The following is a 16,808-nucleotide window of genomic DNA, read 5'->3' on the forward strand; positions in this document are numbered from 1 at the left end:
TGTTGGTTGAGGCTTATGATATCGGCTGTACAGTGTTGGGCGAAAGTCTGCCATGATGATGATTTCTCATGATGCGTTTTCAGGCACTTGTAAGGGCTGTAACATTACATAACACATGCATTGTCATACTTATGTTAGTGATGGAATGAACTTGCCAAAGCGTAGCGTAGATAATGTATGTACACTTGACACTCGATTTCCTTTCAAACCCGCCCGTAAGCCGACCGCATCATAGCCGAAAGCAGCCCACCGCTTCTTTGACCGCCACCGCGCCGTCTGGCATCCTGTGCAGACGATTGCAGGTGCTAGAAGGTAAAGTCCATCTTTCACGGTTATCCACGTAATCTGCTTACGACGCTAAGTACAGACCCGCCACCAAGTTCTGAGACAGCAAGCTCACGGCTATCGCCTTGAAGCCGATTGGATCGCAACGTCGCCGAAACGGATCGTTGTTCAGCGACCACAGAACGAGACTTTGCTGATCCTTGACCCCGCCGGACATTAGTTCAATCAGACCAAGGATTCTAAGACCATCGAGATCAGACGTGGTAAGTAGGTATACGTGGAAATATCGCAAAACAGAAGTAGCGCGGTTCATGTACAGTATCGAGCAGCCGCGCATCTACTTACTAGCCACAAGTTGATCAGGCGATACTGAGTTGTATCTGTACACAAGGTGATCGAAAGCTTCGACAAGTGCCCAAGACCGCTCGTAACACGGCTCCCCACCGCTGACTGGTAAGGTCTATTGACCTTGCGGAACAAAGCACGGTGTACGACGCTTAGACGTGCGACTTCCTGCGCGGGGGCTACCAAGACCAGCCACCAGCCACCAGCAAACACTTGGAACGCGCACACTCGCAGGCATGAACGAGGCGCGAATCCGGAAAAACTGGCCGTGCGATGCGTCGCATGTCATGTGGCGAAACAACTGGCGGCGAGCGCTTCAATGGGGCATGGGCGTCACTTGCGACAAATTTGTCAAGTTCACAAGGTCTCCGGATGGTGTTGAGTTCGCGCGATGCCAACGCGTCCGTGCGGCCCGAGGTCTGGGTGGAGCTTTATGCAAGGTCTTGTCCGGATCGGGCAGCAGCGCTCGAAAAAACAGGAAGTTGTTGACGCTTTGTTGTTTAGCGACGCGTTGGACTCGCGGGGGACCTTGCCTGGTGTGTTTATGAAATCGACCAACCGGCCATTGTCGCGCGCACAACGGTGCGCTCAAGGGATGCCGTCTGAGACTGTGCGACAGCAAGCAGAAAGATGGGGCACAAGCAAGGCTGTCAGCACTGTGACGCCGGCAATGATGCAGGCTGTGGCTGATGTGGAGCCCGGCCCGTTGCAAGATGCCTGTCCGAACAGTCACTTTGGCGCGCTTGGAAGAGCCGAAGTGTCAGCGGTTGGGGTTTCCATGGAAATGATTGTTGAGCACGACCACATCGACACGGCTGCCGCCGATGCATGTTTGCCCCAGGCCAAGCAACAGCTTCCCGCCGTCGCAAGAAGGATGCTGTCTGCGCGCTCTGTGCCGGCGTGCGTCACTTGGCGCGTGGGCTGGTGGAATGCACAGCCAACCGTGTCCCCCCTAGTGCGACTGAGTGTTGCGGCAGTGCGGCACGGGCACGGTGGCCATTCCTTTGAAACGGCTTCTGCACGAGAGGGCGAGGGAACAGCCATTGCAGGCCTCAAGGCAGCGCGGCAGCGTAACTGCGTGCAGGTGCGAATTTGAGCAACAGATAGATTAGCCGTGGGTAGCAATTTCCTCAAACTCGGAGGAAGGAAGCTGGCACGTCCGAGCGTATCTCTCCATATGGGAAACTCCAATGAGTGGTGAATTGGAGCTAGTGCAACCTAGTCTGTGCCGCGTATCATTTAAGACTGCCTCGCTCGCCGGCACACCCGCCTCCCAGCAACCGCCTTTCTCATCAGAAACCAGCCCGCACCACAGTAAGTCGCCTTTCTCCACATTGTATGCCTCGGACGCGTGTGCACTCGACGCATTGCGCTGGCAGTGTGCCTTTCCACCGCGCGGCCTCTCTCCGCTGCTGATCATTGTTGATCTCCCGCTGACCTCGCTCGCTCGCAGGCATTGATACTCTCTGCGCCATACACCACTTCACCATGCTCTACTCTTCTGTCATCGTCGCCGTCTCGGCTCTTGCTGGCTTCGCCGCTGCCCAGAATACCACCGTCATTCCCTGCTGCTCGGTCGCCGTCAACCTTGTGCCCGAGAACCAGAGGGAGTCGTGGTGCGATGCCCAGGAGAACACCTGCGTCGACCTTTGCGGTGGCCAGGGCGAGATTGCCAGCAACGGCAACAACTGCGAGGCCGTGAGTCCACATGCAACCGCTTTTCTGGGCAATCGCTAACCTGTTTTGTAGTCCACCCTCGAGTATAGCTGCTCGTGCCGTAACGGCACTGACATCTCCGAGGACTTCATGAAGACCTACCAGCAGACCGTCCCCGCGCAGATGTGCTACTTCTGGTTCGACGCTTGCATCAACGCCACCATTGGCGACAACGGCGAGGGCAACCGTGCTGAGCAGTTCGCCTGCAGGTCCGCTCGTGATTCCCAGTGCGGTAACATCACCATCGACGAGTCCGACGACTCATCTTCCACTGCCTCTTCCACTGCCACCGGTACTGGTAGTGGCAGCAGTACAGCTACCGGTACCTCTGGCAGCCAGACTTCCGCCACTGGTTCCAGCACCGCTGCCGCTTCTCCTGGTGCTGCTGTCGCCAACTTCGCCTTTGGCACACCTGCGCTGGCTGGTGGTCTCCTTGCCATCTTCGGCCTTGCCTTGTAGAAGTGTCCATCATCTTAGTGAGGGTAGTGGGCGGGTCCCTATTGGGTGGTAATAATGAGGAGGATACAGGTCTCACAGAGGCACCTTGGCGTCACGTTGCAAGGTCTTGTATGTTCACTTGCGCATGATACGAAGGAGCAGAAGGTCGAAGAGTCTTAATGCGATGTTATGATGGATACACGAACTGCAATACCCAATTTCAAAATCTTTAGCTGTTCAAACGCGCTATGAAGTCATGTTACATGCAGCCTTTCACCGCCTAGCTTGCTAGGCACTACAACCTACCTTGCCGTTGCGATGCTCGTACATGCGGTGCACATACTCAAAGTGTCGTTGCAATAAACAAGGACGTCAAGTTTGGAAGCGAGCTGTCACTGCATCACCACTGCAATTGTCATAATTGCTGTTTGGACCAGCCTTACAGCGGTGTAGTGCTATTGGTCAATTCCAAGGTTCGTCCTGCAGCGTTGATCAGCTGGCTCGCCCCGGCGTGCATAATCGATAACGATTCGCAACCAGGGTGTTGAACGAGCTGCATCAGTTCAACAATCTTCGGTATCTTGATCTGCGAGCTCCACCATCTCGTCTCCAACACTCTTCTTCTGATTAATTCAACCCGTTATTCCCGCGACCCTCCGACGTGTCTATCGCAGCCCTCGGTCTTACCGTATCACAGGCAGCCGAGGCTCGAGGTATCTTTCCGTTTCCAGACGTAGCAAGCTCGTCGGTGCGTGGCAGCTGAAATCTTGAGACGGGTGGGGCTGGGTGTTCACATTTCTGACTTTACGCTCGCATCCAGACCTGCAAGACATATAAGCTGGCTTTCCTCAAGTCCCCGAGATCATTGTCGTCATCGCTGCGCTCACCAGCAAGCTTCGTCAAAGCCTGCCACCGCCCTGTCTTTACGCAAAAAGCACCGACCGACGTCGACACGCACACAAAGCATCTACAAAGAAAGGACATACTATATAGAACCATGGCGACTCTTGGTGCTCAGCGCAAGCACAAGGTGACCATTGTAGGCTCTGGCAACTGGTACGTAACATGCTACATTTTTGCTGATAGTTTCATCTTGGTGGACTCGGACTGTCAAAACAGCGAGCTAACATGCGTCAGGGGCACCACAATGGCCAAACTTGTGGCCGAGAATACCAAGGCCAACCCTTCTCTGTTCGAGGAGCAGGTGCAGATGTGGGTATTCGAAGAAGAGTACACGGTTCCCAAGACCTCGCGACACTACGATGGCTCAGACAAGCCTGAGAAGCTTTCGCAGCTCATCAACAGAGTCCACGAGAACGCCAAATACCTGCCGAACATCACGCTGCCTCCGAACGTAATTGCAAACCCCGACCTACCTGACTCTTGCAAAGACTCGACGATGCTCGTCTTCGTGCTGCCCCATCAGTTCATTGCTAGGACATGCTCCCAGCTGTCAGGCAAGATCCTGCCATATGCTCGAGCTATCTGCTGTACAAAGGGCGTTGATGTGAGCGAGAAGGGCATCCAACTCATGTCTGAGGCTATCGGAAAGGGCTTGGGTATCTACTGCGGTGCTTTGTCAGGTGCAAACATCGCTTCTGAGATTGCCAAAGAGCTGTATTCCGAGACCACTGTCGCATATGACCCGCCACCGATGGACTCCCGTCATCCTACACCAAGCGGGTCACCAAGCTCTTCGCAAGTCAACCTGATCAATCCAGAGATTGAGCCTGGCAAACGATCTGCCGAACTGACCCCTGTACCTTCCGAGTATCCCCCGCTTTCGCATGAGAATATTCGCAAGCTCTTTCATCGCCCTTACTTTCATGTACATTTGGTAAACGATGTTGCTGGCGTGTCGCTCGGCGGAGCGCTGAAAAACATCATTGCCCTCGCGGCTGGTTTCGTGGACGGTTTGGGCTGGGGTGACAATGCCAAGGCAGCTGTCATGCGTGTAGGAATCCTCGAGATGGTCAAGTTTGGCAAGACCTTCTTTGGAGAGAGTGCTCGCACTAGCACTTTCACCGAAGAAAGCTGTGGTGTGGCTGATGTCATCACATCTTGCTCAGGCGGTCGCAACTTCCGCTGCGCAAAGATGGCCGTTGAGCGCGGGGAGTCTATTGGTGCCATTGAGGAGAAGGAACTCAATGGCCAGAAGCTGCAAGGTACCAGCACTGCCATCGAGGTGAACCAATTCTTGAGGTCGCAGGGCAAGGAGGCAGATTTCCCGTTGTTCACTGCAGTCTTCAAAATCTTGGAGGGTAAGGCGAAGCCAGAAGACATCCCTGAGCTCATTGAACCAAAGCATTGAGCCTGCGACGTGTTCCGAGGTGGAGCAATCCGATGGATTCGCCTGCATGTGGACACATTTCTAAGCAATACCCACTATAGATTTCAACGCACCCACAGTCATGGTTCTTAGCGGAGCAAGCACGTTTCAATGCAGAGATCTGACGTTAAGTTCCACATCATCGGTACGAATGCTGCTTGCACAATATAAGTGCACGTGACTCCCTGAGTCAAGTAGGTATGTATGCCTATGCGACCGAGCACTGTTGAGTAGCCCAGATGGGATTTTATCATTTAGGCTGCGAAATTCCGGCGTTGACACAAATGCAACATGCTGACACACTAGTATGATCATATCTCCGTGATTACAGTAGTCGCACAAGCTTTGAGGGCATGGGCAACGACGCAGATGTCTGATGCGTCCAAGGGTGCTGAATGCAAAGCAGACAGTCTTCGTCAAACACATTTGAGCGTCATGCAATTGTGCGCATAGCTGCCAGTCAAATGAGTTTCCTTGTCAGAGCTAAGTTGCGCCCGTAAACACCGCTTAGAAATGCATGTCAGATCTACCCAATGAACGGATTGGGGTCACCGCCAGATTGTGCGGGACGATCGCCGCCAACAGGTCAGTTATCGCCGTTACAGTCCACTACATGACTCAGGGTCCCACCAAGGAATCCATATTCCGGTCACGATTTGTATGCAGGCACAGGAATTCATATTCCGGTCGCGATATGCAGGCACAGAACCTCCTTTAGCAGTGGCCAACATGTTAGGCACTAGTGATTGGTAATATCAATTCCAACAAAGCGCCTAAAGTGCGAGAATTCGCGTGGCGTGGACTTAGACGCGGGTAGTGGGCTTAGTAGCTGAGTGGGCATAAGGTATGACGATAGAGCATGGCTACGGGCCCGGCGTTAAGGCCGTTTCCTCGCCTTTACTGTAGATTTGTCTTCCAGAGAAGGGGAAATTCGGTCTCACTTCACCATTACTTTAATTTCTTCTCGCGCTCCCTTCTGTTGCGTAACCACTTCCGCTCGTGTGTCAGCTTTCATATACCTAGCTAGTCGCCGAGCTCAATCGCTCTTGCCTACGTCCATCAATTAAACAAAGGACGAATTAAATCGCAAGAATGCTATGGGGTTCCGGTCTTCAAGATCCTCGCGATCAGGATCCCAGGAGGAATCCATGGCACAACGACAGCGAGTACATTGAAAATGGACAAGAAAGAGTCGTCAACGGAGACGATAGCAGCAATAGCAGCAGCCCCAGCGGTGTTGGCAGGACGGGCACCTGGGGAGAACCTGATGCGGGCAGATTCGACCCTGCTACCGCAGCGGCGGATATTGATGCTCTTCGAAGAGAACTCACCAGCCTATCCCGCACAAGATCGCAGGCCGCTCGCTCGGAGCGAGACCAAGATGGCCTTATGCGTACTATCAGCAGAAAGAGCACTCGTCGTAGCGTGTCTCGTGAGGCATCTCGCATTTCACAAACACATACCAGCGATTCGACGGCTGCCGAAGACGAAGAGACGGCGGATGCTGCTGTGGCAGCTGAGAAAGAGGACGATTTCGAGCTTGGGAACTTCATGAAGGAAGGATACTTTGAGAAGAGGAAGGATGGCAGATCAGCGAAGAAGGTTGGCGTGGTTTGGAAGCACCTAAACGTGAAGGGAGTTGGTTCAACAGCTACATTCGTGAAGACTGTTCCCGACGCGATCCTAGGCACCTTCGGGCCTGATCTTTACCACCTGATTACACGTTTTGTCCCCGCCCTACGACTTAATCGGCATCAGCAGACTCGCACACTTATCAACGACTTCTCAGGTGTGCTCAAGGATGGACAGATGATGCTTGTCCTAGGACGGCCAGGATCTGGGTGCTCAACGTTCCTAAAAGCGATTGCAAACAACCGAGAGACTTACGCTGCAGTTGAAGGCGACGTACATTACGGTGGTATCGAGGCGTCAAAGCAGGCGAAGCAGTTCCGTGGTGAAGTCAACTACAATGAGGAGGACGATGTCCACTTTGCCAACCTCAATGTTTGGCAGACCCTTACATTCGCATTGACCAATAAGACAAAAAAGAATAGGAAGGAGGATATTCCGATCATTCTTGACGCTCTTCTAAAGATGTTCGGTATCTCGCACACGAAGTACACACCGGTCGGAGATGCGTTCGTTCGCGGAGTGTCTGGTGGAGAACGAAAGCGTGTGTCGATTGCAGAAACTTTGGCTGCGAAGTCCACTGTTGTGCTGTGGGACAACTCGACAAGAGGTTTAGATGCGTCGACCGCGCTCGACTACGCAAAGTCACTTCGTATCATGACCGACCTGAGCAACCGGACGACATTTGTCACCCTATACCAGGCTGGAGAGGGCATCTACGAGCAAATGGATAAGGTAATGGTTATCGACCAAGGCCGTTGCATCTACGAAGGCCCTGCAAAGGAAGCCAAACAGTACTTTCTTGATCTTGGTTTCTACTGCCCAGAGCGGCAGACTACTGCCGACTTCCTCACTGCAGTTACTGATCCCACTGAACGGAAGTTCCGTGAAGGGTATGAGAACAGCGCGCCAAAGACTCCTGAGGACCTTGAAAGGGCATTCAGGCAATCAGCGGCGTACGAGAAGATTCAAAAGGATATTGCACAGTACGAGGAAGAACTCAAGAGAAGTGACTACGTCGACGCGAAGGAGTTTGAGGGCGCTGTTGCAGAGAGCAAGAGCAACAGCAAACTGAAGTCGAAGGACTCGCCCTTCACCGTCTCGTTCGTTAGACAAGTCCTGGCGTGTACGAAGCGTGAATTTTGGCTCACATGGGGCGACAAGACAACGCTATATACCAAATTCTTCATCATCATCTCCAACGGATTGATTGTCGGCTCTCTATTCTATGGGCAATCTTTGGATACCTCTGGTGCTTTTACCCGAGGTGGTTCGGCCTTCTTCTCCATTCTTTTCCTTGGCTGGCTTCAGCTTTCTGAGCTGATGAAGGCGGTCTCCGGTCGGCATGTCGTCAAACGGCACAAAGACTACGCATTCTATCGACCCAGTGCTGTTACTCTGGCTCGAGTGCTGCAAGACTTCCCGCTCATTTTGGTTCAAGTCATTCCCTTTTCGATCATCATGTACTTCATGACTGGACTTGATGTTGAAGCTGGAAAGTTCTGGATCTACTTCCTCTTCATCTACACCACTACCATGTGTATCACATCGCTCTACCGAATGTTCGCGGCAATGTCACCATCGATCGACGACGCGGTGAGATTTTCTGGTCTTGCGCTGAACCTCCTGATCGTTTTTACCGGATACGTTATTCCTAAGCCGCTGCTGCTTTCTAAATATATTTGGTTCGGCTGGCTATTCCACGTCAATCCCATCGCATATTCCTTCGAGGCGGTTCTGTCCAACGAATTTGCAGACCGGATTATGGAATGCGCGCCATCTCAGCTTGTCCCTCAAGGCCCTGGAGTCGATCCGGCGTATCAAGGCTGCAGCTTGACCGGTGCTCAGCCAAATGCGAATACCGTCAGTGGATCCTCGTACTTGCAAACTTCATTCGAGTATACGCGGTCTCACCTCTGGCGAAATTTTGGCGTGGTCATTGCATTCACGGTTCTCTATTTGATTGTCACTGTCTGGGCGACCGAATTTCTCTCTTTTGCCAAGGGCGGTGGCGGAGCTCTGGTCTTCAAAAAGTCAAAGCGCGCAAAGAATGCTATCAAAGACGGACCGATTGATGAGGAGAAGGTCACTGCTGGTGACTCCAGTGGTAACACCTCCAGCGAGGGCACAAAAGACGAGGAGGAAGCACTTGCCTCCATCTCGAGCAGCGAAAGTGTGTTCACATGGAAGGACGTCGAATATACCGTACCATATCAAGGGGGCGAACGTAAGCTTCTCAACAAGGTCAACGGTTATGCAAAGCCTGGTGTAATGATCGCCCTTGTTGGCGCCTCCGGCGCTGGAAAGTCCACTTTGTTGAACACACTGTCGCAGCGCCAGACCACGGGCGTTGTGTCTGGTGAAATGTTCGTCGATGGCAAAGGTCTTGGAAAATCGTTCCAGCGTGGAACAGGTTTCTGCGAACAGATGGATCTTCATGATGGCACTGCGACCATTCGTGAGGCACTTGAATTTTCTGCCGTCTTACGACAAGACAAGAACGTTCCGCACAAGGAAAAGATTGACTATGTCGACAAAATCATCGATCTGCTTGAGTTGCAAGATGTTCAGGATGCTCTTGTTGCCAGCCTCGGTGTCGAGCAGAAAAAGCGCGTCACCATCGGTGTTGAACTTGCAGCAAAGCCTTCGCTCCTCCTCTTCTTGGATGAGCCTACCAGCGGACTCGACAGCAACTCTGCGTACTCGATCGTCACTTTCCTAAAGAAGTTGGCTGCTGCGGGTCAAGCAATTGTCTGTACCATTCATCAGCCCAGTAGTGTTCTCATCCAGCAATTCGACATGATCCTGGCACTCAATCCTGGCGGTAACACCTTTTACTTCGGCCCAGTCGGAGAGAACGGCAAGGATGTCATCAAATACTTCGGCGATCGTGGCGTACAGTGCCCTCCAAGTAAGAACGTTGCGGAATTCATTCTTGAAACCGCAGCCAAGCCAGTCAAGCGCAAAGACGGCACCCGTATCAATTGGAACAAAGAGTGGCTGGAGTCTGATAATGCCAAGGAGGTTCTAAGGGAGATCGAACACATCAAGACTGAGCGCATTCAGAAGGCTTCCGCCAATGAAGATACTGAGGAGGAGTCTGAGTTCGCTGCATCTGTCTGGCTACAGACTACCATGCTCACCAAGCGTACCTTTCTTCAGCAGTGGCGCGATCCATCCTACGTCTACGGAAAGCTCTTCACTGCTGTACTCATTGGGATTTTCAACGGCTTCACATTCTGGCAACTCGGCAACACCATCGCCGACATGCAAAACAGGATGTTCACCTCGTTCTTAATCGTTATGATTCCACCCACGATCGTGAATGCTGTGGTGCCCAAGTTTTACCAGAACATGGAGTTGTGGAAGGCACGTGAACTTCCGTCCAGAATCTATGGGTGGTTTGCATTTGTAAGTATCTCTGCCCCCAGGGTTGAGGTCTGTTTGTATCAAGTACGAGCAGCGTATCCTCATTAGCAATCCCCGTGATGTTGAAGGCTTGCAACGACTAACAGTATTCCAGGTCACCGCACAAGTTGTTTGCGAAGTTCCTAGCGCCATCATTGGTGCGCTTCTTTACTGGGTTATATGGTACTTTCCTACCGGCCTGCCTACTGATAGCTCCACATCTGGCTACGTTTTCCTCATGACGTTGCTCTACTGGCTCTTCGTTAGCAGCTGGGGACAGTGGATTTGCGCTTTCGCGCCTTCATTCACCGTTATCAGCAACGTACTACCTTTCTTCTTCGTCATGTTCGGTCTGTTCAACGGTGTGGTTCGGCCTTATTCCATGCTTCCAGTCTTCTGGAAGTATTGGATGTACTGGGTTAAGTATGTATTCCTGAGTGCTATACTGTATACCAAGCTAACGTACCCTCAGCCCCGCAACCTATTGGATTGGTGGCGTTCTTGCAGCAACACTCGATGGCATTCCAATTGAATGTGCTTCGCAGGAGACAGCCCAGTTTGACGCACCACCCGGTCAAAGCTGCTCCAGCTATGCCAGCGACTTCTTGCAGCAAGCCCCTGGCTATCTTTTGAACCCTGAAGCCACAAGTGGTTGCATGTACTGTCCTTACACAACCGGAAACGATTATCTCGCCACACTCAACATCCAGGCCAGCCAAAAGTGGAGAAACTTTGGTATCTTTCTTGCCTTCTGCATTAGCAACTGGGCACTCGTATATTTCTTCGTATGGAGTGTGAGGATCAAGGGATGGAGCTTTGGGTTCGGGAAGCTTTTCGGTGTAATGGGCAAAGTTGTAGACAAGCTCAAGGCGAAGGGAAAGAAGAAGACAGGGGAGAGCAAGGCTTAGGTGTTCAAGGACAGGAAGCCGTGAGAGAAGTGGCTCTATATGTTCAGAGTTTTCGTCCCAGAAGTCAGCAACTGTTTTTAGCGATGCATAGCCATATACCATGCGTCGGATTCACCCATGAAGCGGACTTGGTTGCTCTCAAGCGGCTGCGGAATCCTTGAACGCTCCGCAATAAAGGAGAAGGTGCAAAGTGATACTCAGGGTTGAATTGCAGTTGTACCCAACATATGGTGCTCACTGGCTGTCTGCTGCCTCATACTTTAATGTCTTCCCAGAACCTACTAGCCCTATCCTGCCTTCAACATCCTTCAAGATTTCCTCCACGACCGGTGTCCGCAGCTCCACCTCGCCAAAGTAGTTAGGCTCTACACTTGTTCTGACGAAACCGACGCGCTCGAAGAGCTTCAAGCTCCGCACATTGTCTTTGTCAATCTTGACCCGTAAGTATTTCAAAACTACGTCCCTTTCTCCGGCATACTCGAGCAGTATGCTGGGTAAGGACGACTGGATGTACGACATGAACGCCCGCAGAGTTTCCTGTGCCAGGCCCTTGCCTTGCTGATCTTTCCGCGCAATCATGATTTCAAGTTCACCAATAACGCTTTTCGGCTTATCTTCGTTTCCTTCTTCATCCACCTTTCCTTCCTCGTCCTCTTCATCGTCGTCGCTAAGGAACAAGTTCACATCACCAACCATCCAATCTGGTGCATCTTGTTTGCCGGGAGAGATAGAAGCTATTTGTGTTGATCTGGTGATCTCATCATAGAATTGCTCGCCGGGATGTGTGCATACGATGAATGTCAATTTGTCGGCGTCGGTACGCCAGGACTGTTGCATCGAGTATTCCTCATCTAAGGTCAGAGGTTCCGAAGCTGTAGCTTGTTGAATCTCCTGATTATGTTGATTAGGGACAGAAAACCTGGAGCAGATGGTGGGGGACAAACTTCGTCTTGCATCCACTCATGATAGATAGGTACGTGGTGCGTGCTGTACGGAACGAGGAGAACGCGTGGCGTGATCAAGCCTGTGATGGTTAGATCAGCATGGTATGACTTGCCGTACACGTTGATGCTATCCTACTTGTGAACTCATTTATCTTCATGTTTATGATGTCTACTGGTATCTGAGAAGAACCGACACTCTGAAGAGATACGATGCTTTGAGCGTCAGACAAACGTCCTGGTAAACGTTTTCTGGTCCCACTCTTCGCTTTGGTCTGGCGATCGAGTGTCTGCGGCAGTACTGACAAGACTTGAAATTGATGTTATAGGTGCCGCTCACAGGAGTTCCGAAATTTCGGAACGAAGTGTTGATGACTAGCTTGTTACGGCAAGGCTGCTTGTGCGATCACTCCGTTGCGAGCTTCTCCTTGCCCTTTACCATCGGTATCGAACTGATCTTCTAGCTTGACAAGCCACCAATAGGGAACTGAAATCGGTACAAAAACTCAAGGGAGTCGAGTGTCGAGTGTGAAGGGCGGCGGACGAACATGCGGACCAGAGTGACTTGGCAGCACTTGAATCCTCCCGTACAGCCGCACAGCCAGCTGTCCATCTCTTCGACATCAACAAGATGTCCACAGACCGGATCCGTGTCTTAGTGACAGGCGGCTGCGGCTTCCTCGGCACAGAGATCGTCTCTGCGCTTGTTGCTACGAAGCGCTTCGATCTCACAGCCATCGACATCAACCCGCCCGCGTTGGGAACCTTGACGTTCACGCAGGACGTCCGATACGTTCGTGCTAACGTTCTGGACCGCGAAGCTCTTCAAAAAGTCTTCGATGAAGCAAGACCTGCTATAGTGGTACACACAGTCGGTGTGTACCGCTTAGGCTCCGCGCGTTATTCGATGAAAAACAAGGAAGGCGAATTCAGAATCAATGTCGAGGGGACGCGGAATGTGCTTGAGGCAAGCAAAGAATGCGGTGCAAAAGGGATGGTGTATACGAGTAGCGTTACGGTGGTGTTAGACGAGTTAGGAAAAGACTTCAAAAATGTCAATGAAGAGTGGCCAACTGGGAGAGCGACGACGAGTTATGGACAGAGTAAGGTAGGTTCAAATCGATTCTTTGGTGCAGTGGTCCACTTGAAACTCATGTTTCCATACCCATCATGACTTCACGACATCCTTGGCATATAACACTCTGGGGCAGGAGTACTTCGCAGCCATCTGGCTGCTTCTCACCACATTACACAGCGACGCAAACCAAGCTTGACAACCTTGCTGCTGTCCGAAACTTGACCCTTCCGTCACCGCATTGTCACATTGACCTTCTCGCGTCCAACAGCTGACAGCCCTCAGACTATAGCCGAAGACCTCGTTCTTTCCGCCTCGACCCCGGACCGCTCATTCGCGACCTGCTCGCTCCGCTCCGCCCCGATATTCGGTCCCAATGATCCAACCGTCATCCCGAGATTGCACGCCTGCATCGCGGGCTGCCAAACGCCCTTCATTCTCGGCGCCTCCGCCTCCAATCTGCAAGACTACGTGTACGTCACCAACGTAGCAGACGCGCACGTCCTCGCCGTCGCCAACCTGCTCAACTCCCAGACCGCAGCAGGTCAAGCCATCTTCATCACGAATGGCCAGCCAGTGCCGCTTCGCCACATCTGTCTCAGTGTTTGGCGCGAGTTTGGGCACATTCCGTCTTTTGAGATTAGTGTTCCGGAGGGGATGGCGTGGTGGATGGGACTTGGTGCTGAAGTTGTGGAGTGGGCGACGGGTGTGGAAAGTGGGTTGAGCAGGGGGATTGTGGACGATGCATGTCGTGACCGGTATGTTAGCATACACAGAGCGATGAGGGTGTTGGGATACAAGCCTAAAGTTAGTTTGGATGAGGGAATTCGGCGTAGTTGTGAGTGGTATAAGGGAGTGGTTAGAAGACGGTCCGTGAAGAAGGAGAATGGGGGCTGGTCGTGATGAAGCAAGCCAATAATTTTTGGGTGGCTGCACGATGCACCCAAAGGTCTTAATAACACTGTACGCACAACATTGAGGTCTCTGGTCATCTCGCGTCCATCCATTTCCACATCTACATACATCAAACTACAGGGTCTCCTGTGATATCTAGTTCATGATCTCCTCGCTCTCCTCGATGATCTCCTCAACAATCTCCTCAATCTCCTCGGCCTCACCACCTTCAGCATCGCCGGGAACCTCGCCATTAGCGGCGGCGAGCTCGATATCAGCACCCTCCTCGCGTAACCTCTCCTGGACCTGTGCGCGCCACTCGTTCCATTCACGAAGCTTCTCCCTGCGTTCCTCAATAACAGCCTTGTTAGCGGAGCTCTTCTTGGCAAGATCCTGCTCATCGAAGACCTTGGAGTAGTTGCGGAGGTTCTTGCGGATCTCGGACTGCTCCTCCTTGGACAGAAGTGTGGGAGGACGAGGACGCCACAGCAACTGCTTGAAGCCATCGATATGCTCTTCGCGCAGGAGAGTACCCCTGAAGTCGTACAGATGGTAACCGTTCTCCATGCGATGACGGAAAGCACTGGCAACGGTAGCAACGTAGCGACCTGTAGGGTCCCACTCAATATCGGTCACACCATAGTGCTCAGCCGTATCCATGAGCTGTAGGTTGGCGAGGAGTTCCTTGTCACCCTTCTCGGACTCGTCTTTGGGCTTCTCGAAACTGAGATCCCAGAAGTCGAGTTCGAAGGACTGCTGAGATTGCAGAGTAGCAACAACAACGAATCGGCCCTTGGGCGACCAGTAGATGGTGTTGCTGTTCTTCTTGTCGACAGTGCGGATATGGCGGAAGTTACCGGGGGCGCCACCCTTGAGCTTCTCGGGAGCGAAGAAGGAAACGGCAGTCTTTGGGGGGACGGCGGCCTGAACAACGACTTCGCCAGTGGTGATAAGAACGAAGCGGTTGCCCTTGGGCTCCCAGGCAAAGTTGATAACGGCGTCCTTGATGGAGTCGACGACCTCAACAGGCACACCCTTCTCCTTCACGCGGAAGATCTCGAGGTTTGTAGCAAGGGACTTCTTCGACTTCGAGTGACGGTCAACCTTGACGCAAACGTACGCAGCCTCAGATTGCCAGTGGAGCTTAGCATCAGAGACGTTGAAAAGGTTTCGTGTACGGACAATCTCCTTCGAGGGGATGGACATCAGACCAACCTTCGCGGGGTTGCTGCCAAGCTCAGGAGTCCAGTAGCAGAATAGCTGCTCGTATGTCTTGATGCCATCGCGCTTGGGGGTCGCAGGGGCCCACTCAAAGTCCACAACACCCTCAATCTTGATAGAAGACTTATCCATCAAATTCATTCTGGGTAGCTCGTAGACCGAGATGGACTGACCCTGTGTCAGGCGAGCAACATACTTGTCGTCGGCTGACCACTTGAAGGTTGGCCACTGCATCTTCTTCTTGATCGGGTTGCCATCCTCATCGATGCCACTGGGCACATCGATTGTGGCGAACGAACGCAGCGGCTTTCCAGTAGCGATATCCCAGATGATGTAGTTCTTGCCGTCCTCCTCAAGCGAAAGGGTCGGGACCGGGTGGTTCTCGTCGACCTGCAGGGGGCGGTGCGACCAGGTCGTAAGGTAGTTCTCGCCGGGCGAGTAATCGACTAGATTGACACCAGGATGCGCGAATCGTTTTTGTCTGCTCCATGCCCTGCCACCCCACAGTTGCACACCCTGCGCGTGGATCGAGGTAAGGAATGTTCCTCGTGGCGACCACTGAATGAACGACTCTGTCCAGTTCTCACGGTCGACAACAACCTCGGGCTGGTCTTCCTTGTCGTTCCAGAAAACGCCAACCTTCTCGCCACGGTACATGGCGACCTGGTCGCGGCCGTCCGAATCTCCCAACCACCACCTCAAGTGCTCCTTCTGCTCGAACGGCGCGATCTCGGGCGCGTGGTACTCTTCGTCCACGCGACCCTCCTTTCCGTAGCGGTCGATGTCGGTGAGCTTGTTTACGGCCATGGAGTGCTTCTTGTCGAGCGGGGCTCCGTGGAGCTGCTTGACGGCTGCGATAGCCTCAGCGGGTGCGCTGTACTCGACAAAGGCATAGCTGCAAGGTAGTCAGTAGATGGTCGTCTGCAGATGGCGCATTCGCAAAAACGCTTGCGATTCTGCACCCTCAGATTCCCACATACCCCTCGGTCTTGCCATCGTCGCCTACAGGCATGTGTACACCGTCATCCTTGACGCGTCCCACACTGTTGAGCTTCCTCAACACGAACTTGATGAGCTTGGACTTGCTGTCCTCGGGGACAACGGGCAAGCCATCGATGACAACGAAGGCGTCGAGCCCTTCGTCAAGGCGGACTTGGAACTGATCTTCAAGGTCTGTGAAGTCGATCTGAGACTCGTCGAACTCGTCTTCCTCCAGCGGGAGGTTCTCGTATGAAGGCGCCATGTTGTGTTGTCGTTGTTAAGGTGGGGTCGCCGCGTCTTAAATTCGCTAAAGTCGAAATTCTGAGTGCTGAGCCGTTCCAGCGCTAGTGGGGCGCAGTCATGGTCACGTGAACAGCTTCTGCATCCATCACATCAATTACATTCACTCTGGGCTTTTGACTCATTGCATTATTCCGAATCTGATGGCCAGATTCAGCTTCTCCGAGGAGACCATGATGAAATGTTTATTGGTTGTGCTGTCATTCGTATGGGCCAAGATCAGGCAACGATGCACTTGCACAAGAACAATAGCTAGCCTTCAAGGCTGTGTGCAATAAGTCAGAATTCCGATTTGAGGAGAAGTGGTTTTGGCAACAGGACACACCGTCATCCCTATC

At 52.6% G+C, this 16,808-nt stretch overlaps 7 protein-coding genes across 7 annotated transcripts; 5 read left to right on the top strand and 2 right to left on the bottom strand.

Annotated features, from left to right (window-relative positions):
* Nucleotides 1–729: 729 nt before the first annotated feature.
* On the top strand, nt 730–2,081 carry C7974DRAFT_83405 (uncharacterized protein). Its single transcript, XM_046147345.1, has one exon. The coding sequence runs from the start codon at nt 1,022–1,024 to the stop codon at nt 1,724–1,726; it is 705 nt and encodes a 234-aa protein (XP_045991556.1). The 5' UTR covers nt 730–1,021; the 3' UTR covers nt 1,727–2,081.
* On the top strand, nt 1,862–3,136 carry C7974DRAFT_83229 (uncharacterized protein). Its single transcript, XM_046147344.1, has 3 exons — nt 1,862–1,944; nt 2,067–2,328; nt 2,380–3,136. Exons 2-3 carry the CDS (start codon nt 2,119–2,121, stop codon nt 2,803–2,805), a joined length of 636 nt encoding a protein of 211 aa, XP_045991557.1. The 5' UTR covers nt 1,862–1,944; nt 2,067–2,118; the 3' UTR covers nt 2,806–3,136.
* A 214-nt stretch (nt 3,137–3,350) lies between these two features.
* Nucleotides 3,351–5,571, top strand: C7974DRAFT_406132 (glycerol-3-phosphate dehydrogenase-like protein). The gene is made up of 2 exons (XM_046143119.1): nt 3,351–3,840; nt 3,922–5,571. Exons 1-2 carry the CDS (start codon nt 3,782–3,784, stop codon nt 5,093–5,095), a joined length of 1,233 nt encoding a protein of 410 aa, XP_045991558.1. The 5' UTR covers nt 3,351–3,781; the 3' UTR covers nt 5,096–5,571.
* Nucleotides 5,572–6,018: 447 nt separating this feature from the next.
* On the top strand, nt 6,019–11,175 carry C7974DRAFT_83530 (ABC-2 type transporter-domain-containing protein). Its single transcript, XM_046147348.1, has 3 exons — nt 6,019–10,153; nt 10,266–10,573; nt 10,623–11,175. The coding sequence occupies exons 1-3, from the start codon at nt 6,206–6,208 to the stop codon at nt 11,056–11,058; spliced, it is 4,692 nt and encodes a 1,563-aa protein (XP_045991559.1). The 5' UTR covers nt 6,019–6,205; the 3' UTR covers nt 11,059–11,175.
* Nucleotides 11,176–11,249: 74 nt separating this feature from the next.
* On the bottom strand, nt 11,250–12,412 carry C7974DRAFT_369711 (acyl-CoA N-acyltransferase). Its single transcript, XM_046139949.1, has 3 exons — nt 12,139–12,412; nt 12,003–12,082; nt 11,250–11,949 (listed from the first exon to the last, which is right to left on the bottom strand). Exons 1-3 carry the CDS (start codon nt 12,158–12,160, stop codon nt 11,293–11,295), a joined length of 759 nt encoding a protein of 252 aa, XP_045991560.1. The 5' UTR covers nt 12,161–12,412; the 3' UTR covers nt 11,250–11,292.
* Nucleotides 12,413–14,056, top strand: C7974DRAFT_406137 (C-3 sterol dehydrogenase/C-4 decarboxylase-like protein). The gene is made up of 2 exons (XM_046143120.1): nt 12,413–13,107; nt 13,360–14,056. Exons 1-2 carry the CDS (start codon nt 12,631–12,633, stop codon nt 13,975–13,977), a joined length of 1,095 nt encoding a protein of 364 aa, XP_045991561.1. The 5' UTR covers nt 12,413–12,630; the 3' UTR covers nt 13,978–14,056.
* Nucleotides 14,057–16,458, bottom strand: C7974DRAFT_369717 (eukaryotic translation initiation factor-like protein 3 subunit B). The gene is made up of 2 exons (XM_046139950.1): nt 16,170–16,458; nt 14,057–16,084 (listed from the first exon to the last, which is right to left on the bottom strand). The coding sequence occupies exons 1-2, from the start codon at nt 16,430–16,432 to the stop codon at nt 14,125–14,127; spliced, it is 2,223 nt and encodes a 740-aa protein (XP_045991562.1). The 5' UTR covers nt 16,433–16,458; the 3' UTR covers nt 14,057–14,124.
* Nucleotides 16,459–16,808: the final 350 nt, after the last annotated feature.

This window comes from Boeremia exigua (genome assembly GCF_020726555.1).
Source record: "Boeremia exigua strain MPI-SDFR-AT-0100 chromosome Unknown C7974scaffold_15, whole genome shotgun sequence".
In the NCBI taxonomy this organism is placed as follows: domain Eukaryota; kingdom Fungi; phylum Ascomycota; class Dothideomycetes; order Pleosporales; family Didymellaceae; genus Boeremia; species Boeremia exigua.

Excerpts from the sequence above, each read along its gene's own strand:
- C7974DRAFT_83405 (XM_046147345.1), top strand. The coding sequence starts at position 1,022 with ATGCCAACGCGTCCGTGCGGCCCGAGGTCTGGGTGGAGCTTTATGCAA.
- C7974DRAFT_83229 (XM_046147344.1), top strand. The coding sequence starts at position 2,119 with ATGCTCTACTCTTCTGTCATCGTCGCCGTCTCGGCTCTTGCTGGCTTC. Across the intron at positions 2,329-2,379 it reads ACGGCAACAACTGCGAGGCC|TCCACCCTCGAGTATAGCTG; the intron begins GTGAGTCCACAT and ends CCTGTTTTGTAG.
- C7974DRAFT_406132 (XM_046143119.1), top strand. The coding sequence starts at position 3,782 with ATGGCGACTCTTGGTGCTCAGCGCAAGCACAAGGTGACCATTGTAGGC. Across the intron at positions 3,841-3,921 it reads ATTGTAGGCTCTGGCAACTG|GGGCACCACAATGGCCAAAC; the intron begins GTACGTAACATG and ends AACATGCGTCAG.
- C7974DRAFT_83530 (XM_046147348.1), top strand. The coding sequence starts at position 6,206 with ATGCTATGGGGTTCCGGTCTTCAAGATCCTCGCGATCAGGATCCCAGG. Across the intron at positions 10,154-10,265 it reads TCTATGGGTGGTTTGCATTT|GTCACCGCACAAGTTGTTTG; the intron begins GTAAGTATCTCT and ends ACAGTATTCCAG. Across the intron at positions 10,574-10,622 it reads TATTGGATGTACTGGGTTAA|CCCCGCAACCTATTGGATTG; the intron begins GTATGTATTCCT and ends ACGTACCCTCAG.
- C7974DRAFT_369711 (XM_046139949.1), bottom strand. The coding sequence starts at position 12,160 with ATGAAGATAAATGAGTTCACAA. Across the intron at positions 12,083-12,138 it reads GAAGATAAATGAGTTCACAA|GCTTGATCACGCCACGCGTT; the intron begins GTAGGATAGCAT and ends TAACCATCACAG. Across the intron at positions 11,950-12,002 it reads ATGAGTGGATGCAAGACGAA|GAGATTCAACAAGCTACAGC; the intron begins GTTTGTCCCCCA and ends CAACATAATCAG.
- C7974DRAFT_406137 (XM_046143120.1), top strand. The coding sequence starts at position 12,631 with ATGTCCACAGACCGGATCCGTGTCTTAGTGACAGGCGGCTGCGGCTTC. Across the intron at positions 13,108-13,359 it reads CGAGTTATGGACAGAGTAAG|ACTATAGCCGAAGACCTCGT; the intron begins GTAGGTTCAAAT and ends GACAGCCCTCAG.
- C7974DRAFT_369717 (XM_046139950.1), bottom strand. The coding sequence starts at position 16,432 with ATGGCGCCTTCATACGAGAACCTCCCGCTGGAGGAAGACGAGTTCGAC. Across the intron at positions 16,085-16,169 it reads GACGATGGCAAGACCGAGGG|CTATGCCTTTGTCGAGTACA; the intron begins GTATGTGGGAAT and ends ACTACCTTGCAG.